The sequence below is a fragment of the Heloderma suspectum genome, chromosome 3 (genome assembly GCF_057233095.1).
Source record: "Heloderma suspectum isolate Gila_16-S chromosome 3, 16-S_ref, whole genome shotgun sequence".
NCBI lineage: Eukaryota > Metazoa > Chordata > Lepidosauria > Squamata > Helodermatidae > Heloderma > Heloderma suspectum.
The window spans coordinates 223,382,502-223,397,968 of NC_139460.1; the positions used below are offsets into that span (position 1 = coordinate 223,382,502).

Here is a 15,467-nt window from a genome sequence, read left to right on the forward strand (position 1 = left end):
TTCTACCAGTTTGTAGAAGTATCTTAGGACTCCTCGTGTTCTTCAGGAAGGAAGTTGTAAATGTTCCTAAACCTTAACATCCCCTCTTTCAAGTATGCCTGAAGGCGATACAGCATTGCCACAGGCACGTGGGCCAAGCTACTTAATAGGTGGGTTACATCAAGAATAAGCAACCTGCCGCATAGGTGCCCTAAGTTTGTGTGTTTTTGTGTGTGCGCTATTGCTGTTTTATCCTGCTGGTAATTTGTGTTCTGAATTCTCACGTATTTTCATAGTGACTGTCTGTAAGCTGCCTTGAAAGAGATGTGGTCGGAAGTTAGGGTATAGATGCATAAAGAATACGAAGAGGCACAGGCAGACCTTCGCCCAGGCTCAGGCACTGATTCACGTCTGTACTTCAGCCCGCCTCTCTCTCCCTCCACTCTACTGTATCGCCGCCTATCTCAGTGGACTATTAGCAAAGCCGCGCCAAGACACGGGGATACTGCACTGCGCCGAGAACGCGTTGCATGGACACTAGCGCGGCACTGTCTCACAGCAGCCTCACACCCCGGACGTGAACGTGCAGCGCACTTCCCAGAAAGTTTTGCTAACGCGCCGAGGCAGCCAGCCCAGAAGTCGGGCTGCTGCAGGGGAAGAAAACACGAGGCGGCCTCGCGCTCGCCCTCCCGCCGCCCCACTGTGCCCAGCTGTTCGTTTCCTTGCCCGCGAGGTGGCTGCCCTTTGCCCCACCCCACCCCCGCTACCGTGGTGCTGGCGGGAGCCCGCGCGTGGCGCCACCCCACCGCCTCGCTGAGGGGGGAGACGGAGGCGCTCTCCGCGCCGGCGTCTTGAGAAACGAAAGCGGCGCGCGAGGGGAGATTAGCGCGCGCCGTCCCCAGCGGCTTGTCACAGATTAGGGGAGGGGGGGAGCCGCGCGGCGCGGCGCGCGGTGGCTGGGCCAGGCTCCGCCTCCTCCTCATTGTTTGCTCTTGCGGCCGCGGCGAGCTGCCCCTCGTTCCAGCGAAAGCCCCAGGCAGGCAGGCTGCCCTCCCGCGTCGACGCGAGCCTGGGCAGTCCGCGCAGCCATGGCTTTATGGTAAGCGAGCTTCAGGGTGCTGCTGGGCCCCTGCTTGTACCTCTGTCTGGGGCGAGAGAGACGGGGGCGCAGAGAGATCGGGCTCGCTCTGCTGCATAGAGATGCCGCTTGAAGGGCGCCGAGGGAGAGGGGAGGGGCGGGAGCTGCGGGGAGACACCGGGGGGGGGGCATCTGTCTCCGCCCTGCCCTGCCCTGCCCTGCCCTGCCCAGCCCAGCTTTGAGCTTCCCGCGGGGGCATCTGGCTGACTGCTGGAGGCAGCAAGGAGCAGCTCTTAGCGTTTTGGGGAGGCTAAACTCCGGTGCCCCCAAATAGTGGCTTTTCATGGCTTGCGGGGGCGGCGGTGGGGCAGCCAGAAAAGCGAAAGCCTATTACGATAGTAATATTAATATTATTCTTCCTAGTTCGGAGGAATTGGTGTAGCCAGATCATAAATGGTGAGTGGAGTCAGGAGAGCAGGAAGAGCTGCTGTTCTCTGGGGCTGCGGCGCCTATCTGACATAAGGCTCCGCACCCCCCAGCCATTACATTTCCCAGAGCAGCGCCGCTTGGAAAACACGCTGTGATGAAAAGCTGCTGCTGGTTCTGTGCTGTGGAATAAAAGAGCAAACGAGGGGAACCCCCTTCAAATGTGATAGAATAGAACAGAAACCACCTTGCAGTTGCTGCCAAGGGCCTCTTGTTTTTAAAGTGATTTTGCTCCTTGGAAAGGAGTGCATATTTCAGATCCTAATATCAGAGACAGCATTATAGACACCCCCCACCCCCCTATTTTCAAAACAGCGTAGCTGCATAGGACAGGCTCCACAGCTCCCTTAGGTATCCCTCTGGGCACGTTCCGCCACATGGGGATTAGCTACTCCTGTGTTTTCCTTTTCCTTTACTGGAAAGTGCTGCCTGCCACCAAGGATGTACTGCATCTCTCTGCTTCCGCTCATTCTTCAGCTCACCACTGCAGCTTTCTCTTTGCCTGCCCTCAGCAGTTTCACAGCTATGTTATTGATCTCAAAAAGTCATGTGGTTTCCATCATGATAGCCTTGAATGCAATATAAATGCCTTCCGGAACAAAAAATGATCAAGTTAATACATAAAATGGCACTAAGACGATACCCAGTAAGGATATTTGGCTGGAAGGCCCATATTGCAAACATCTTGCCACAAATAGGGTTTTTTTCTTTTCTTTTTTTGCTTGCAAGTGACATATGTGGCCTTAATAATTTATAATGGCTTTACATTTTGAGAGTACTAATGTCAATATTGTGATCAGATTCAGTTCCTGGTTAGGTACAGCTGTAAATCCAGAGTGATTAGTACAGTGGAGACTAGAGTAGATTTTGGCCTCATAATTGCTCTTCTTCAGTTGTCATTTTATCAGGGACATACAAATAACGCCACCAGAATGTGAAGAAAGCAGGGAAGAAATAATGCTTATGTGTATACCTACTGGTTACAATCTTGCATTGCCCTTTGATAAAGATTAACCCAAACTAAGCATTAACTTGCAATCCTATGTTTTAATAGGCCAACTAAATGTAAACATGATTTTATTTACGATATCATATAGAAGAAATTGTAGCATTTCTAGACTGAATCTCACGAAGAAGGATAATCCATTTGATTAGTGATTAGTGTAACTGATGTGATTATAGGAATGGATCAGTTCTTGAGGAAGATCATCACCTTGAGACATTCAAGGCGAAAGGTGCCATCACATCTTAGGCTGCAAAGGATATTGCCAAGCAGCTGTTATTACAGAAATCATAAAACTGGGTTCTAGTAATAAGGGTTGACATTGTTGAGTACATTAGTTTTTTGTGTTGCTTTTTTGTTCTCACCTGGCTCATTAGATACATAAAGCTGAATGTTATATTGAAATGTTGTATTCCTGGCCAATAAAATATTCTGCTTTCTAAAATTAAAAACCCCTGTATTTTAAGCTATATCTGTTTATTTTCAGTAAATATGCTAATGTTTAGTGCCAGGCAACATTTTAGGATTATAACAAATTGGTATCCCAGTTTTCAATGCGTTAACTTAAAAACAGCTCCCTTATTTCAGTGGAGCTTGGGACCAATTTACTCGGTTGAATCGGTGCACTGAGAACATAGGTTTAGTGAATTTTGGCAGAGTTTGGGTTGTGATGGAAGACTGAGTCACACAACCCACTCAGAGTGCTGCCATCCCTAGAAAATACTCAGTCTGTAATGAGTTGGCTAAGGAGAGCTATGTAGCTGCTGCTGGCATGTGCTACGACCAGCACAGATAGTCATTTAGCATGTCACTGCAACCAGAAGTAATTGTGGACACTTGCAGTAATATATTAATATTGCCAGTGGCGATCCCACACCATCCTCTGTCTCCCCTGCCCCCCAACCCAGTCATGCACTAACTTGTCCCCTTGAGGGAGTACCCAGCTTGCTGGGGGAAAGGTAGTCATGACTGGGGAAGGCAATGGCAAACCACCCCTCTATAGTCTGCCATGAAAACGCCAGCAGCGTCCCTCTAGGGGTCAGTAATGAACCAGTGCTTGCACAGGAGGAATCTTTCCTTTCCTAAGTGCAACTATCTTTGTCTGGATTGGGTCTATTCTCCAACTGATAGTAGATTTTTATTTATTTTATTAAATGCTAGCTTATACAATCTGACAAGGTGGTATATGCACAGAAGCAGGTCTCATGCATACATCCCCTGCTGGGTTGAAGGGCTTTGTGCAGTTCCTGACACTGAATTAGGAACTGTACAAAGCACTCCCCTAGGGGAGGTGGATAGAATTCATCCTGTTCTTACTTCCTGTTTGCTGTTGTGAAGAGCTGCAATTGGGCTTCCAAGCCCTCCTAAGCAGGTGATGTGCACTGTCAAACTTTACAGTGCAGCCATCTGGTGGGTGGCTAGGTACATGCAAAAATGTGCAGCAGTGCATGAATGCCATCCATCTCTGCATGCACATATCTGGACATGGGTCACATTTTGAACATGGCTCAAAGAAATCGCATGCTTAAATATTTATACCTATATAAGCTAAAAGCAAATCATATTTAATTGGTTGATAAATCTATTTGTTTTAATAAAAGAAAAATGACAGTAACTGTTGGTTGGAAGTTCCTTTCTGAGTATCATAAAAATTAAAGACAGCCCATGTGGCATACTGGATAGAATGTTGGACTTTGGTGAAGGAAATTCTGGGTTCAAATTCCTGCTGAGCCATACAGCTCAGTGGGTGACTTTGTGCCGGTTACTCTTGCTCAGTCTAACCTACCTCAGAAGATTCTTTGGCGGATAAAGTGGGATAATTCTCATGTATGTCACCTTGGCTTTCTTGGTGGAAGACTTGGTGGAAGTTCTACAGCTCCAACACGACTGGCTGGGGAATGCTGGGAGTTGTAGGACTTTTTTCTGCCTAAACATGCATAGGCTTGCACCCTTAATGAAGCTATTTGCAAATAAGTTTATGGAAATCAATTATTTCTTGAGAGCAGGCAGTCACTTTCCTTTGCTACCTTTAAAAAGTCAGCTTTGAAAACCAGTGGAATGGCTTTGCATGAGGATTGAGGTAGCATTCTTCAGTGTATTCTCTACTCATGATTCTGCAACCATGGTAACCTCAGATATAACTACTTCACTTCTGAAGGATCTGGAATATCAGTTTTATTATGATTAAGTACACTAATTTCCCCATCCTTTATGTCAATTTCACACTTAAAGAGACACTTTGCAGGGAGCAACCAAAGGTAGTGTATGTTATATATTAACTCCACCAAAGGAATTTTCCTATGACCTTTCAAATGCATAATGAAAACAAACCCTTCACTGAGTTACCAGTTTATTAAATTTTATCCTGTTTTTGGCTACAGAGTGTTGTTAATGCTGGGATTACTGCTAGATCATATTGAACAGTGTTGTGCTAGGGTTGTGGGAATCCTGCAACAGTGGCAGGGGTGATTTGGGTGTAGTTTCTTAAGTGCCAGGAAAAGCATCGCTTAAGTATCATGAAAAACTGAGGCTTCTAAGCAGTGCTATTTAGATAGTAGCTGGTAGAGTTAGAGTATATTAATTGGCCATTATTGTTAAAGCATAATAGATGTTTATTGCTATTGCATAATCCACCGGTTTTCAAGCTTTCAACTTGAAAAACACATTCGTGTCTGTTGAGGAATACACTAATTTTACACAGAGTACTGGCCATACATGTTTCTTCTCTCTATGTATATCATGGAATGCACATTACACATCTCTGTGGCTTTGTGTTGCAAGTGAAGATTTGTGGTGAAGCGTGAACTCTCCTTCAGAAGAGTGTGTCCACCATTACTCATCTCATTAAGTACGGCTCTGACAAGGCTCTGTGAAATCCCAGATTTTCCTACAGTTTAAGAACCATTTCCAAGCAATTGTCTTAGGACTTTTCCAGACACAGTAACCCCAACACAGTATTTCCATAAATATAAAATAGCATGATATCCAATCCTCACTGTATTGTGGGAGTTGGACATTTTATTATTATCCATGCAGCAATTTGTTATTAGTATTAAATTGAGAACCAAGTGCTGTACAGAAGATGCTGAAGGGGGACAGCTTTGCTACAGTTTGTTCCGAGGAAAAATCTGTGTACTCTGGTGCAAAAGAGGGGGAGAAAACAGTGTTCCAGAAAGGTTTCTCTAGGGCACCACCTTACAGCTGATGAAAGCAGCCAGTTCAAGCATTCACCACCATCATGAATTTGGAAATGAGTAGCAGGAAGAATAAACGTAATTGAATATCTTGTTGGTTGACAAGTTTGTTGGTCTGTTGATGGTGATGACTGAGAAAAAAGTCAGATGAAAGTGAAATCCTTACTGAACAAACTGTGCTTTAAAAAACAACTAGTGTAGAAAATGCAGGTAAAATCCAGGTTATCATATACACCTCTAGAGCTAGCAGCTTGGCACATACGTTATTTGTAAGGCGGGACCGCAGGTCAAATGACAACACCCATTTATTATGCTGCAGGGCCATAACTCTGTCTTGAGAGCAATTCTTAAGCAGTAACATTTGGGTTGTAATTCTACTATGCATGCTTTCCTTGGAGTAAGCCCATTTAAATGCTTGCATGTATCTTTTAAATGTTAGCATGTATGCTTTGGCTTGCTATGTGTTTGTATTGATTTGGCTAAAGCCACTAATAATCTTAGCTTGGCAGTTTTTCTACTTCCTTCAGTCGTTAAGTCCAGAATCATTTTATTAGCTCACCTTCCCACACATACCCAATATAAGTTATATGTGGCATAAAAGAAAATAACCCTGCCAATGATGAACAGGAAAATATAGGATCAATTAACAAAAGCAATGTTATTATGATACCGTGAAATTAACCTTTTGGGGCACAATCCTATTCATGTTTAGAAAGAAGCAAGTCCTGCAACTCCCAGCATTCCCTCAGCCAGCCATGCTGACTGGAGCATGCTAGGAATTGTAATACATTTTTCTGTCTAAACATGCATAGCATTGTACCCTTAAAATTAAATATTTGTTTAGTACATTCATATCCAAACTTTTTTCTTTCATGAAACTCAAGGAGAGGTATATGGAGTTCCCGGGTGGTTTCCCATCCAGGCACTGACCAGACCAACTTAGCTTCAGCCAGGCAGCAACATCGTGTGTCTAGGAACCATTATAAGAATTATAACTTTTAACAATGCTAGGTATGATGTCGCTAAATGTTAACAGGTCACTAAATATCTGTGATATTTTTTCTTTTACATTTCTTTTGGCTTTTACATTGGAACACCAGGATCAGCCTACAGTTTCATTTTTTTGTAAAAAGAAAAGAAATTAACATAGTTATAAAGCAAAGTAGCAGAAACTATTAGCCAACACCCAGTCACGTGGAGGCAGTACTCCGTGGAGCAAGCAAGGTAGGGTAACAGGTAATCTTAGATAGTGAACTTTGCACCTGATAACTGGTTATGTTCCTGTCTGGAGATACTGTACCTACAGTTATACCAGGTAGCCAATAAGAAAAGCTTTGCTATCCTGCTAGGTTTGGCCCTGACTGCTGCAAGATTAGGGGGAAGCAATCCCACTTCTCTTCTTGCTAGCAACACCATAGTGAAATTTTAAAGGAAAAATGCCACCTACACAGTGGTCTGTGCCTCTGGAACTGGAGCACTAGACAGAGTAGGAAGACATAAGTCCCACTCTCAGTAATGAATCTCATTGTAACCAGAACTTGTAATGAAGTGAAATGGATTTGTACTGCAGAAGGTAACGGAAATAGAGGGGGCAAAGACCATAAGTGACAATTACCTCTGATGAAGTCAACTGCGAAAAAGAATCTGTTAGGACAGGTGACTTGTCAGTAACCGCGGGCTGCATCAGAAATCCCATGAGCCAGCATGCCAAAGCTAATTTGTATATTCTGTTTAGGGCTGGGGTGGTGTCCAGTTGACTGATCAAATATTGTCAATTGTCAAGTCAATTATCTGCAGGCAAATATTTCATGAAAAGAATGACTCTGTGACAGCCAACATTTTTATTATATTATGGGATTGTCTGATAACAACAGAAAGAGTAAATGTTCTCCTTCCTAGTCCTGCAAAAGTCAGGCCTCATAAATACACACCTCGCAAGTTCCCAGGAATCAACCCTAGCACTAAGTCCATTGCATTGGATATGGGATTGGGAAGGAGGGTTTTTCATGTGCTTTAAAACTGTAAAGTTCCTGGGAGAAAATAGACTGTGGAGTATTCTAGAGAGCTGCACTGGCATCATTCCCATTTATCTTTGTTACTGTTATAATAAATTAATGCACCAAATACTTGACTATGATTTGACCAATATTTTGATCAGTCAAATGCCAAAACAGATCTTGTTTCTCCCTAAATGTTGGCAAAATAGTCAGCCATGGACAATAGGCCGTGGGAGAACATTGTCTCTTTTGCTATGATGACTTAATGGGTGGTGAACTTAGCTTGGTGGATTTTTGTGGCAAGCTCCTTACCTGCTCAGCTTTTTCTTGACTATCAGTTATTTAGGCCAGGGGTCCCCAACCTTTTTGGACTTGTGAGCACATTGGGAAATTTGAGAAACTGCTGTGGGCACCACCACAAAATGCTTAATAAGTGGTTCGTCACTTTGGTGTCTACCTGTGGTGTCTGTGACGTTAGATTGCATCTTATTCAGCAAAAACTGTGTCTATTGGACACTACAACGTCTCTTTAATAAAGGATTGTCTAATTCAGCTAATTGCTAGCAGTGCAATACAGCTAATACTTCTTTTAAACTTACGTTTTGGCAATGTCCAGTAGTTGCTTCTTTTTGGACAGAATTATTAGATGGATAAAGACTTTAATATTCTTTAATATTCGCTGATATACATGCTCTTTTAAATTATTTACCTGCTTCATGGAAATTAATGAATGATCAGCATAAATGGATTCTCTACGCCCTCTTGACAGCTAAAAGGCTGATATTACAAGAGTGGAAGGATAAACGCTCACCTGCTATAATGCAGTGGACTGAGGACCTTACAACACTACCAGTATTTGAATGGGTGGCATATAGACACCACCTTCAAATGGATACTTATTTGCATATGTACATACATAAAAAAATGGGGAAAAAATAAAAATTCCAGGAGCCATTGGAGGTGCCCGCAGGCACTGGGGACCCCTGATTTAGACTCTGAATGTTCAGTATTTGTATTATTTTGGAGGAAAGTGATGCATACTGAGATAATTCAATAGTGTCAGTTTGTCATGGTAGAATGATGCTAATTGTGAGCTGCTTTTGAAAATAATGTGTCAATTTATTGACACAGATGTCTTCTGTTTAGAAGAGAGATGATGTAAGTAGACTGTACTGGAATTATTGTCGCACAACTTATAGATAGTCTATCCTTTGCCTCAGTTTTCCAAAGCAGCTAGGCAGTCATTGCATGTTCCATTGAAATGAAAAGGCCTGATTGCTAGAGGAAGGTACTCAGCTTCTATCGAGAGCTGATAGAAGATGGCTGCCTTTTCAAATGATTCTTCAAAAGTGTTGTATACCTGCTTTGTGCAGCCTACCTACACAGTGCCTTCTTAGTGGCCTAATCTCATCAGCTCCATATCAGACTATAGGTTCATGTGCCAGGATTTCTGTGGCTTCATGAAGTCAAAACTAGCATGGCACTGAGGTAGCGCACCGCAAGCATACCAAAACATTATACCAGCACAGCAGCATGGCTTGATAATACTGTACTGGTAAGAGCCAATACAACTTCATATAACAAAGCAGTAGCATTTTCAAACCCACTCCCACAAATCATGGAAGATTACTGAAGCTCACATTAATGGTTCAGTCAGAATCTACCACAAATTCATATCCAGATAGTCAAATGCTGGTGAACATTCATGTAGCTGCCTGAATGGTTGGTAGATGTTTCCTTAATAGGAAATAGTTGGAGAGTTCTCTGAAGTGTTTTGAATAGCAAAGCCTATCAGAGCTGAGAGAGAGACACCTACAGCCTACCCCCAGCTAGAGGCAGGGGGCTGATGTGAGAGGTGTTTGTGCACATGTGTTTGAAATGCCTGTGTGAAACAAAATAGGCAGTTTTTTTAATGGGCAGAATCGAATAGATAAGAGAGAGCTGTGAACCGAAGGCTGAAAGCATCTTTGGGTACATCTTCTGGGGCTCTGATCTGATGTCGCACATGTTGCCTGGTAGGGGCACATATATTGCTTTCCTCTGTTTATGCTCTACTGGCATATTTCTAAATAAACCTATTACAAAAATGGCAGCCTTTAGTGTTCTCTCCCCCAAAGGAAACAAAGCTGGGTAGTGCAGTCCCTGGAATTGTTCACCATTTGAGCAAGTGGGAGTGTGCACAGTATCAGTCTGTAGCCCCATTGCTAGTCCACTCATAGCTTGTAGTTCAAGTGATTTTCAGTGAAGATAGATACCCATTTTGCAGATGATCACACTGTTTACATATGTTTATATTTAGTAGTGAAAAGCTTCACAGATAACATTTTCTGTCCTTCAGCTTACCACTTCCTTTTCTTGCGCTTTGATTTTGAATGTCAGTTTTCAGTCAGTTCTCTAAATCTGCTGGGGTTCAGGTGGTGGAACAAATGAGGCTTGAACACCCTGCATGTTGTTTGCTTTCATTGGTTCTGGTGGGGTGGGTGGATGTTAGGATGCTCACCGCCTTGTTTACAAAATCAGTATTCAACAGCTATTAATCCGTGGTTGATAATTCAGAGATAGTTCATATGAGAAAGAAATTCAAGGCCATTTTTGAATTTTAGATTAAAAGTTTCAGATAAAAGTTTCCAGATAAAAGTTTCCATTTCAGTATTGAACTAAGAATTGCACCCACTGGGGTAGTAGTATTAGCTTCTATTCGTTATATGATGAAAGGGGATTTGAATTCAAGTATGTGCTTGAAGTTAATTCAGAGGATTAAAAGGATATTAGTTTGGATATTTAGGAGGGGAAAACTTGGTGCTGAAAGAAAATAAAATGGTGCTATGATGTCTTAAAGATTATTCTGATTCTGCTAGTGCCTTGTAATCAAGAAGAAGGCTGTCATTGGCTATTCATCCTGCTGGCTGTATGCTTCCTCCAGTATCAGATGCAGTATACCTGTGTACACCAGTTGCTGGGGAACATGGGCAGGAGGGTGTTATTGCACTCCTGTCCTGCTTATGGGTTTCCCATAAGCATCTGGTTGACCATATAAAAAGCACATAGAAAAAGGCAAGATATAAGTTTCTAAAAATGAATAATAAATAAATAATCAGCACAACATCACACAAACTATGGGACCCACTTCCACAAGATGTAGTGATGGCCCCCCATTTGGATGGCTTCTAAAGGGAACTGGACAAATTCATGGAGGATAGGGCTATGAATGGCTACTAGTCCAGATGGCTATATGCTCTCCCTTCAGTATCAGAGCCAGTTGTTGGGAAACATGGGTGGGAGGATGCTGTTGCACTCATGTCCTGCCTGTGGGTTTCCCATGAGCACCTGGTAGCCACTCTGTGAACAGAACGCTGGACTAGATGGACTTCGGAGGGATCCAGCATGGCTCTTCTTATGTTCTTAATGATTATATCTCCCCCTAAAAAAGTAATAATAGCAAAAGAAATGATGCTTCGCCATGTGGTTTACATTGCACATAACTGCTATGCAGTAAAACTGGGAACTTGACTCTTGAGGTAGTGGCATAATGTGCATTGTAGAATGAGGTGCAATCTCAGGCAGCAAATTTTAGACACCATTACATTTTTTTTGTTTAATATTTTATTTTAATGTATTTATTTAAAACATTTATATCCCACCCTATATCATTAGGAACTCAGGGCAGTGTACAATAAAGTGTTTTATTGTCAATGAAGTGTTTTATTGACAGATAAAATCAATGTAGACAGTATAAAATAATAAATAATGTAAACAGCTAAAAACATATTAAACCATTAAGCATGCTAATACCAATTCAAAATTTAAAACAATAAAACAGTTAAAACAGTGTGCAACATCAGGGAATGTATTTAGCCCTCAAAGACTTTGATAAAAAAAAACAAAAACATGTTTTATCTTGGCACCAAAATGAAACCAATGTCTGTGCCAATCAGGCCTCCAAGGGGAGGGCATTCCACAACCGGGGTGCCACAGCAGAAAAAGGCCTCTCCCACGTCCCACCATAATGTATGTCGTGCACTGGTGGGACGCAGCTGAGGGCTCCTCTAACAGATCTCAGTCCTCGGGCAGGCATATATAGGGGGAGGCGCTCCCTCAAACATCGAGGTCTCGAGCCACTTAGGACTTTAAATGTCATCACTAGCACCTTGAATTCTGACCAGAAGCGTATTGGCAACCAGTGCAATTCCTTTAAGACTGGTGTTATATGATTTTTGCAAGATGTTCCAGTCAACAGTCTAGCTGCTGCATTTTGCACTAGCTGCAACTTCTGAGTTGTCTTCAAGTTGTCTTTACCCAAGTAAAGTGCATTGCAGTAGTCTAATCAGGAGGTTACCAGCATGTGTACAACTGCGGTTAGGTTATCCCTGTCCAGAAAAGGCCAAAGCTGGCCCCAAGTACTCGGGGCTACAGAGTCCACCTGGGGCTCCAGTGACAGGGATAGATACAAGAGTACTCGCAAGCTACGCACCTGCTCCTTCAGGGGGAGTGCAACCCCATCCAGGACAGGTTGCTTACCCAATTCCCAGGCTCAGGAACCACCAATCCACAGAGCTTCTGTCTTGTTAGGATTCAGCTTCAATTTATTGGCCCTCATCCAGCCCATTACAGCCTCCAAGCACTGGTCACCTTCACCGCCCCAGCTGACTCAGACGACAAGGAGAAACAGAGCTGAGCATCATCAGCATACTGATACTGGTGACACCCTACCCCAAACTCCTAATGGCTTCATCCAACAGCTTCATATAGATGTTGAACAGCATGGGGGATAGAATAGAACCCTGTGGCGCCCCACAGCTTAATAGCCATGGAGTAGAACAGGAATCCCCCAATAGCACTATCTGGAATCAGCCCTGTAGGTAGGAGCAGAACCACTGTAGCACAGTGGCCCCAACTCCCATCCTGCAGAGCTGATCCAGTAAGGCACCATGATCAATAATGTCAAAAGCCGCTGAGTGATTGCCCTGTCTTTCACCCAGAGTAGGTTATCACTCCCCCTGTCTTTCACCCGGAATAGGTCATCAGTCAGAGCAACCAAGGCCGTTTCAGTGCCATACCCTGGCCTGAAACCAGACTGAAATGGGTCCAGATAATTAGTTTCCTCCAAGAACATCTGAAGCTGCCCAGCCACCACATGCTCAAGCACGTTGCCCAAAAAGCAATGGGGTGATAGTTCCCTTTGGGTCCAGGAAGGTTTTCTTCAGGAGGGGGTGCCCTACAGCCTTTTTCAAGGTGGCAGGAACCACCCCCTGACAGAGCAAAGCATTTACCACCCCCTGGACCTACCCAATCAATTCACCCCTGCTAGATCATATTAGCCAAGATGGGCAAGGGTCAAGCTTACATGTGGTGGGATGGACTGATTCAAGCGTCTTAGAATTAATATAGTAATATATGTGTCAGGAGCGCCCTGGCGGCCTCTTTCAGTAGACTCTAATAGCCAACTCAAGACACAGACGGAAGGTTTATTTTCAAGGCTTTAATCCTTTTACAACTTAATGACTCTTTCAGATGCTAATCACCAGCGACTAAGCAAGGAACAGCAGAGTGGCCTATGCGCCAAGTAGGCAGTTGATCCCCGTTTGAAAAAGAGTCACTTGAAGACCCAGAACTTATGGGCTAGGGAGAGATCCTCCCTCTTTCCCTTGGGTCCACGGAGGCGGCCGTTGCTTGCACGCCAAATGGGCGCTACACCTCCTTTCCGCGCCCTCCATCGCTCGTCGCTCCTGCACTTGCTCACTGCCAGGGTCACTGTCTATCTCAGGAATGCTGGCAGGAGGAATCTCTGACAGCTGCTGTGCCTGTGAGGGATGAGCTGGCTCCTCTCCCTCGGATTGCTGATCCTCCTCAGAATCAGAACTGCTCTGGGGTTCCATCGGCTCAGTTTCCACCCTGACAATATGTATCATTAAATAATGCCAAATTGTCAAGAATATAACTATTTTTGGAAAATCATCTTGTACATGTTCCCTTGCACACAGCTCCCTTGGTTATTAAGGTGATTTTTGGTGTGTAAGGTAATGAACAAATCACTTTAACAGTGTGCTATGGGGTTTGCACAACCAGTCTTGTGGAAGACCATACATCTACTGTACAGTTTAGCAGATGCTATTTGGTTTTTTCTCTCTCTCAGGAGCTAGCCCTGAAGATTAATCTGTGTAACTTTTCCATATTTCCAGAGACAAAATACTGCTTTGTTACAGTTGATGACAGATCATCAGTATATTTCTTTGGAACATCTTCATTGGCTAATAATTTGTGCATAAGACATCAGATCAGATTACTGTTGCTATTGAATGCTATATGTTTTTCCCATTCTATTTTTGTGGCTAGATGGAAGGACTGGAAAGAAATAGTAAACGTGGTTTACCGACACAAAGTAACATGGAACAGCCATTCACTGTGAGTTCCTTGGTGAGTAGTACTGAAGTCTGCTGCTTCATAATGCATGGAAAGCTGTTAATCAGATAACATGTCTGCCTAGATGGAATGGATATTGGTTTGAGCAGTTTTTTGTGAAGCGAGTATTCCATTCAAGCTCAGAATATACTCTGGATCATATGGACCAGGTTTCCAAATCTAGTGATTTTTCATAGGTTATGAAGATGATTCTCCATGAATGCTATTTATCTTATTATTCATCTTATGCATCACTTCTTTCTTTGTCTGACTTCCTCTGATATGCTCTTTCGCAGTCTTAATATCATTGATAACTTCTTCTAAAATGGTTCTCTTAAAGCCTTCTTAAAGACCACAGTCACTGAGACATGATGAAAGAGCATGATGGAAAATTCACCTGCTGCTGAAAAGAGAAGCTCTTCACCTCCTCTTTCTCTCGCCACCCCCATGTCTAGTAATGCAAAATATGTAATGTGATATCTTCACATTGAGAATATCGCTTCTCAGTTTTCATCAGCTGCCAGTGAAATGGAGTGTCCCTTGTGGGGCAGGGAAACTCTCAGAATGGTGGCATTTTGTCATACGTTTCATTGCTTGACTAAGAGCATTTCTACACCAGTGTTTTATTGCACGCTTGTGATTGGCCACGCACAGAAGTTTGCAGCTCCTTTACATGACATCATTAACCTCCAGGATGTCTCTCACACTTTCCCCCCTTTATCCCGCTTTCCAAAAGATCAGAGATAAAGCAATAAGGGATGTTAATGTAATATACTGGCAGAACCATCTAGTGGCTGTATAATGTAACTTGTAAGACTTCCAAGAGAGGAAGTCTTTGATTTCAAAGTATGTGTCAGCCCGTGTAAAGGAGCCAATCTATCCTGCAAAGAATCTGGAAGCAGAACCCCGGTAAACCACGGGATAAAAAACATGGTGTGGTGAAGCCTGTAGAGGGAAGAGAGGGAGTGAGGAGGAAGAGATGTGTTTTCAGCAGCAGCCCTCATCTCTCATAATGTCTAATTTCAGCCTGAGTCACATGTCAAGCCTCCTCTATAAAAGGGGTGTAATGGAGCAACTAAGATTGGTTTTAAATGTGGCGACTGAAAGGTTTATGATTAAAACCGATTTGCATAAGCGCAATGTGAAAAAAAATTAAAAACAACAGTGAAATGCAACATAATGAACATCAAAAGCACCTCACTGCTCATCAGTAGCAAGAAGCTTTTGGGAAATTGTGGTTTTGGAGTATGTGTGTGTGTGTGTGTGTGTGCGCGCGCGCGCGTGTGTATGTGATGCAGCAGCTGGGGATTATTTTATTGTAATTTTCCTCC

At 43.3% G+C, this 15,467-nt stretch overlaps 1 protein-coding gene across 9 annotated transcripts in view; it reads left to right on the forward strand.

The window, feature by feature from the left end:
- Nucleotides 1-903: 903 nt before the first annotated feature.
- Nucleotides 904-15,467, forward strand: part of STAMBPL1 (STAM binding protein like 1) — a 32,695-nt gene continuing 18,131 nt past the window's right edge. For 6 of the 9 annotated variants that reach the window (XR_014789405.1, XR_014789407.1, XM_084845763.1 and 3 more), the window contains exons 1-2: nucleotides 904-1,078; nucleotides 14,071-14,151. Coding sequence is in view for 6 of the 9 variants with exons in the window: in XM_084845763.1 (XP_084701889.1) it covers nucleotides 1,076-1,078; nucleotides 14,071-14,151 (84 nt within the window). In the remaining 3 variants the exon portion in view is untranslated. The remainder of the gene's footprint in view (nucleotides 1,079-14,070; nucleotides 14,152-15,467) is intronic. The other 3 variants (XR_014789406.1, XM_084845767.1, XM_084845766.1) reach the window with 1 other exon arrangement.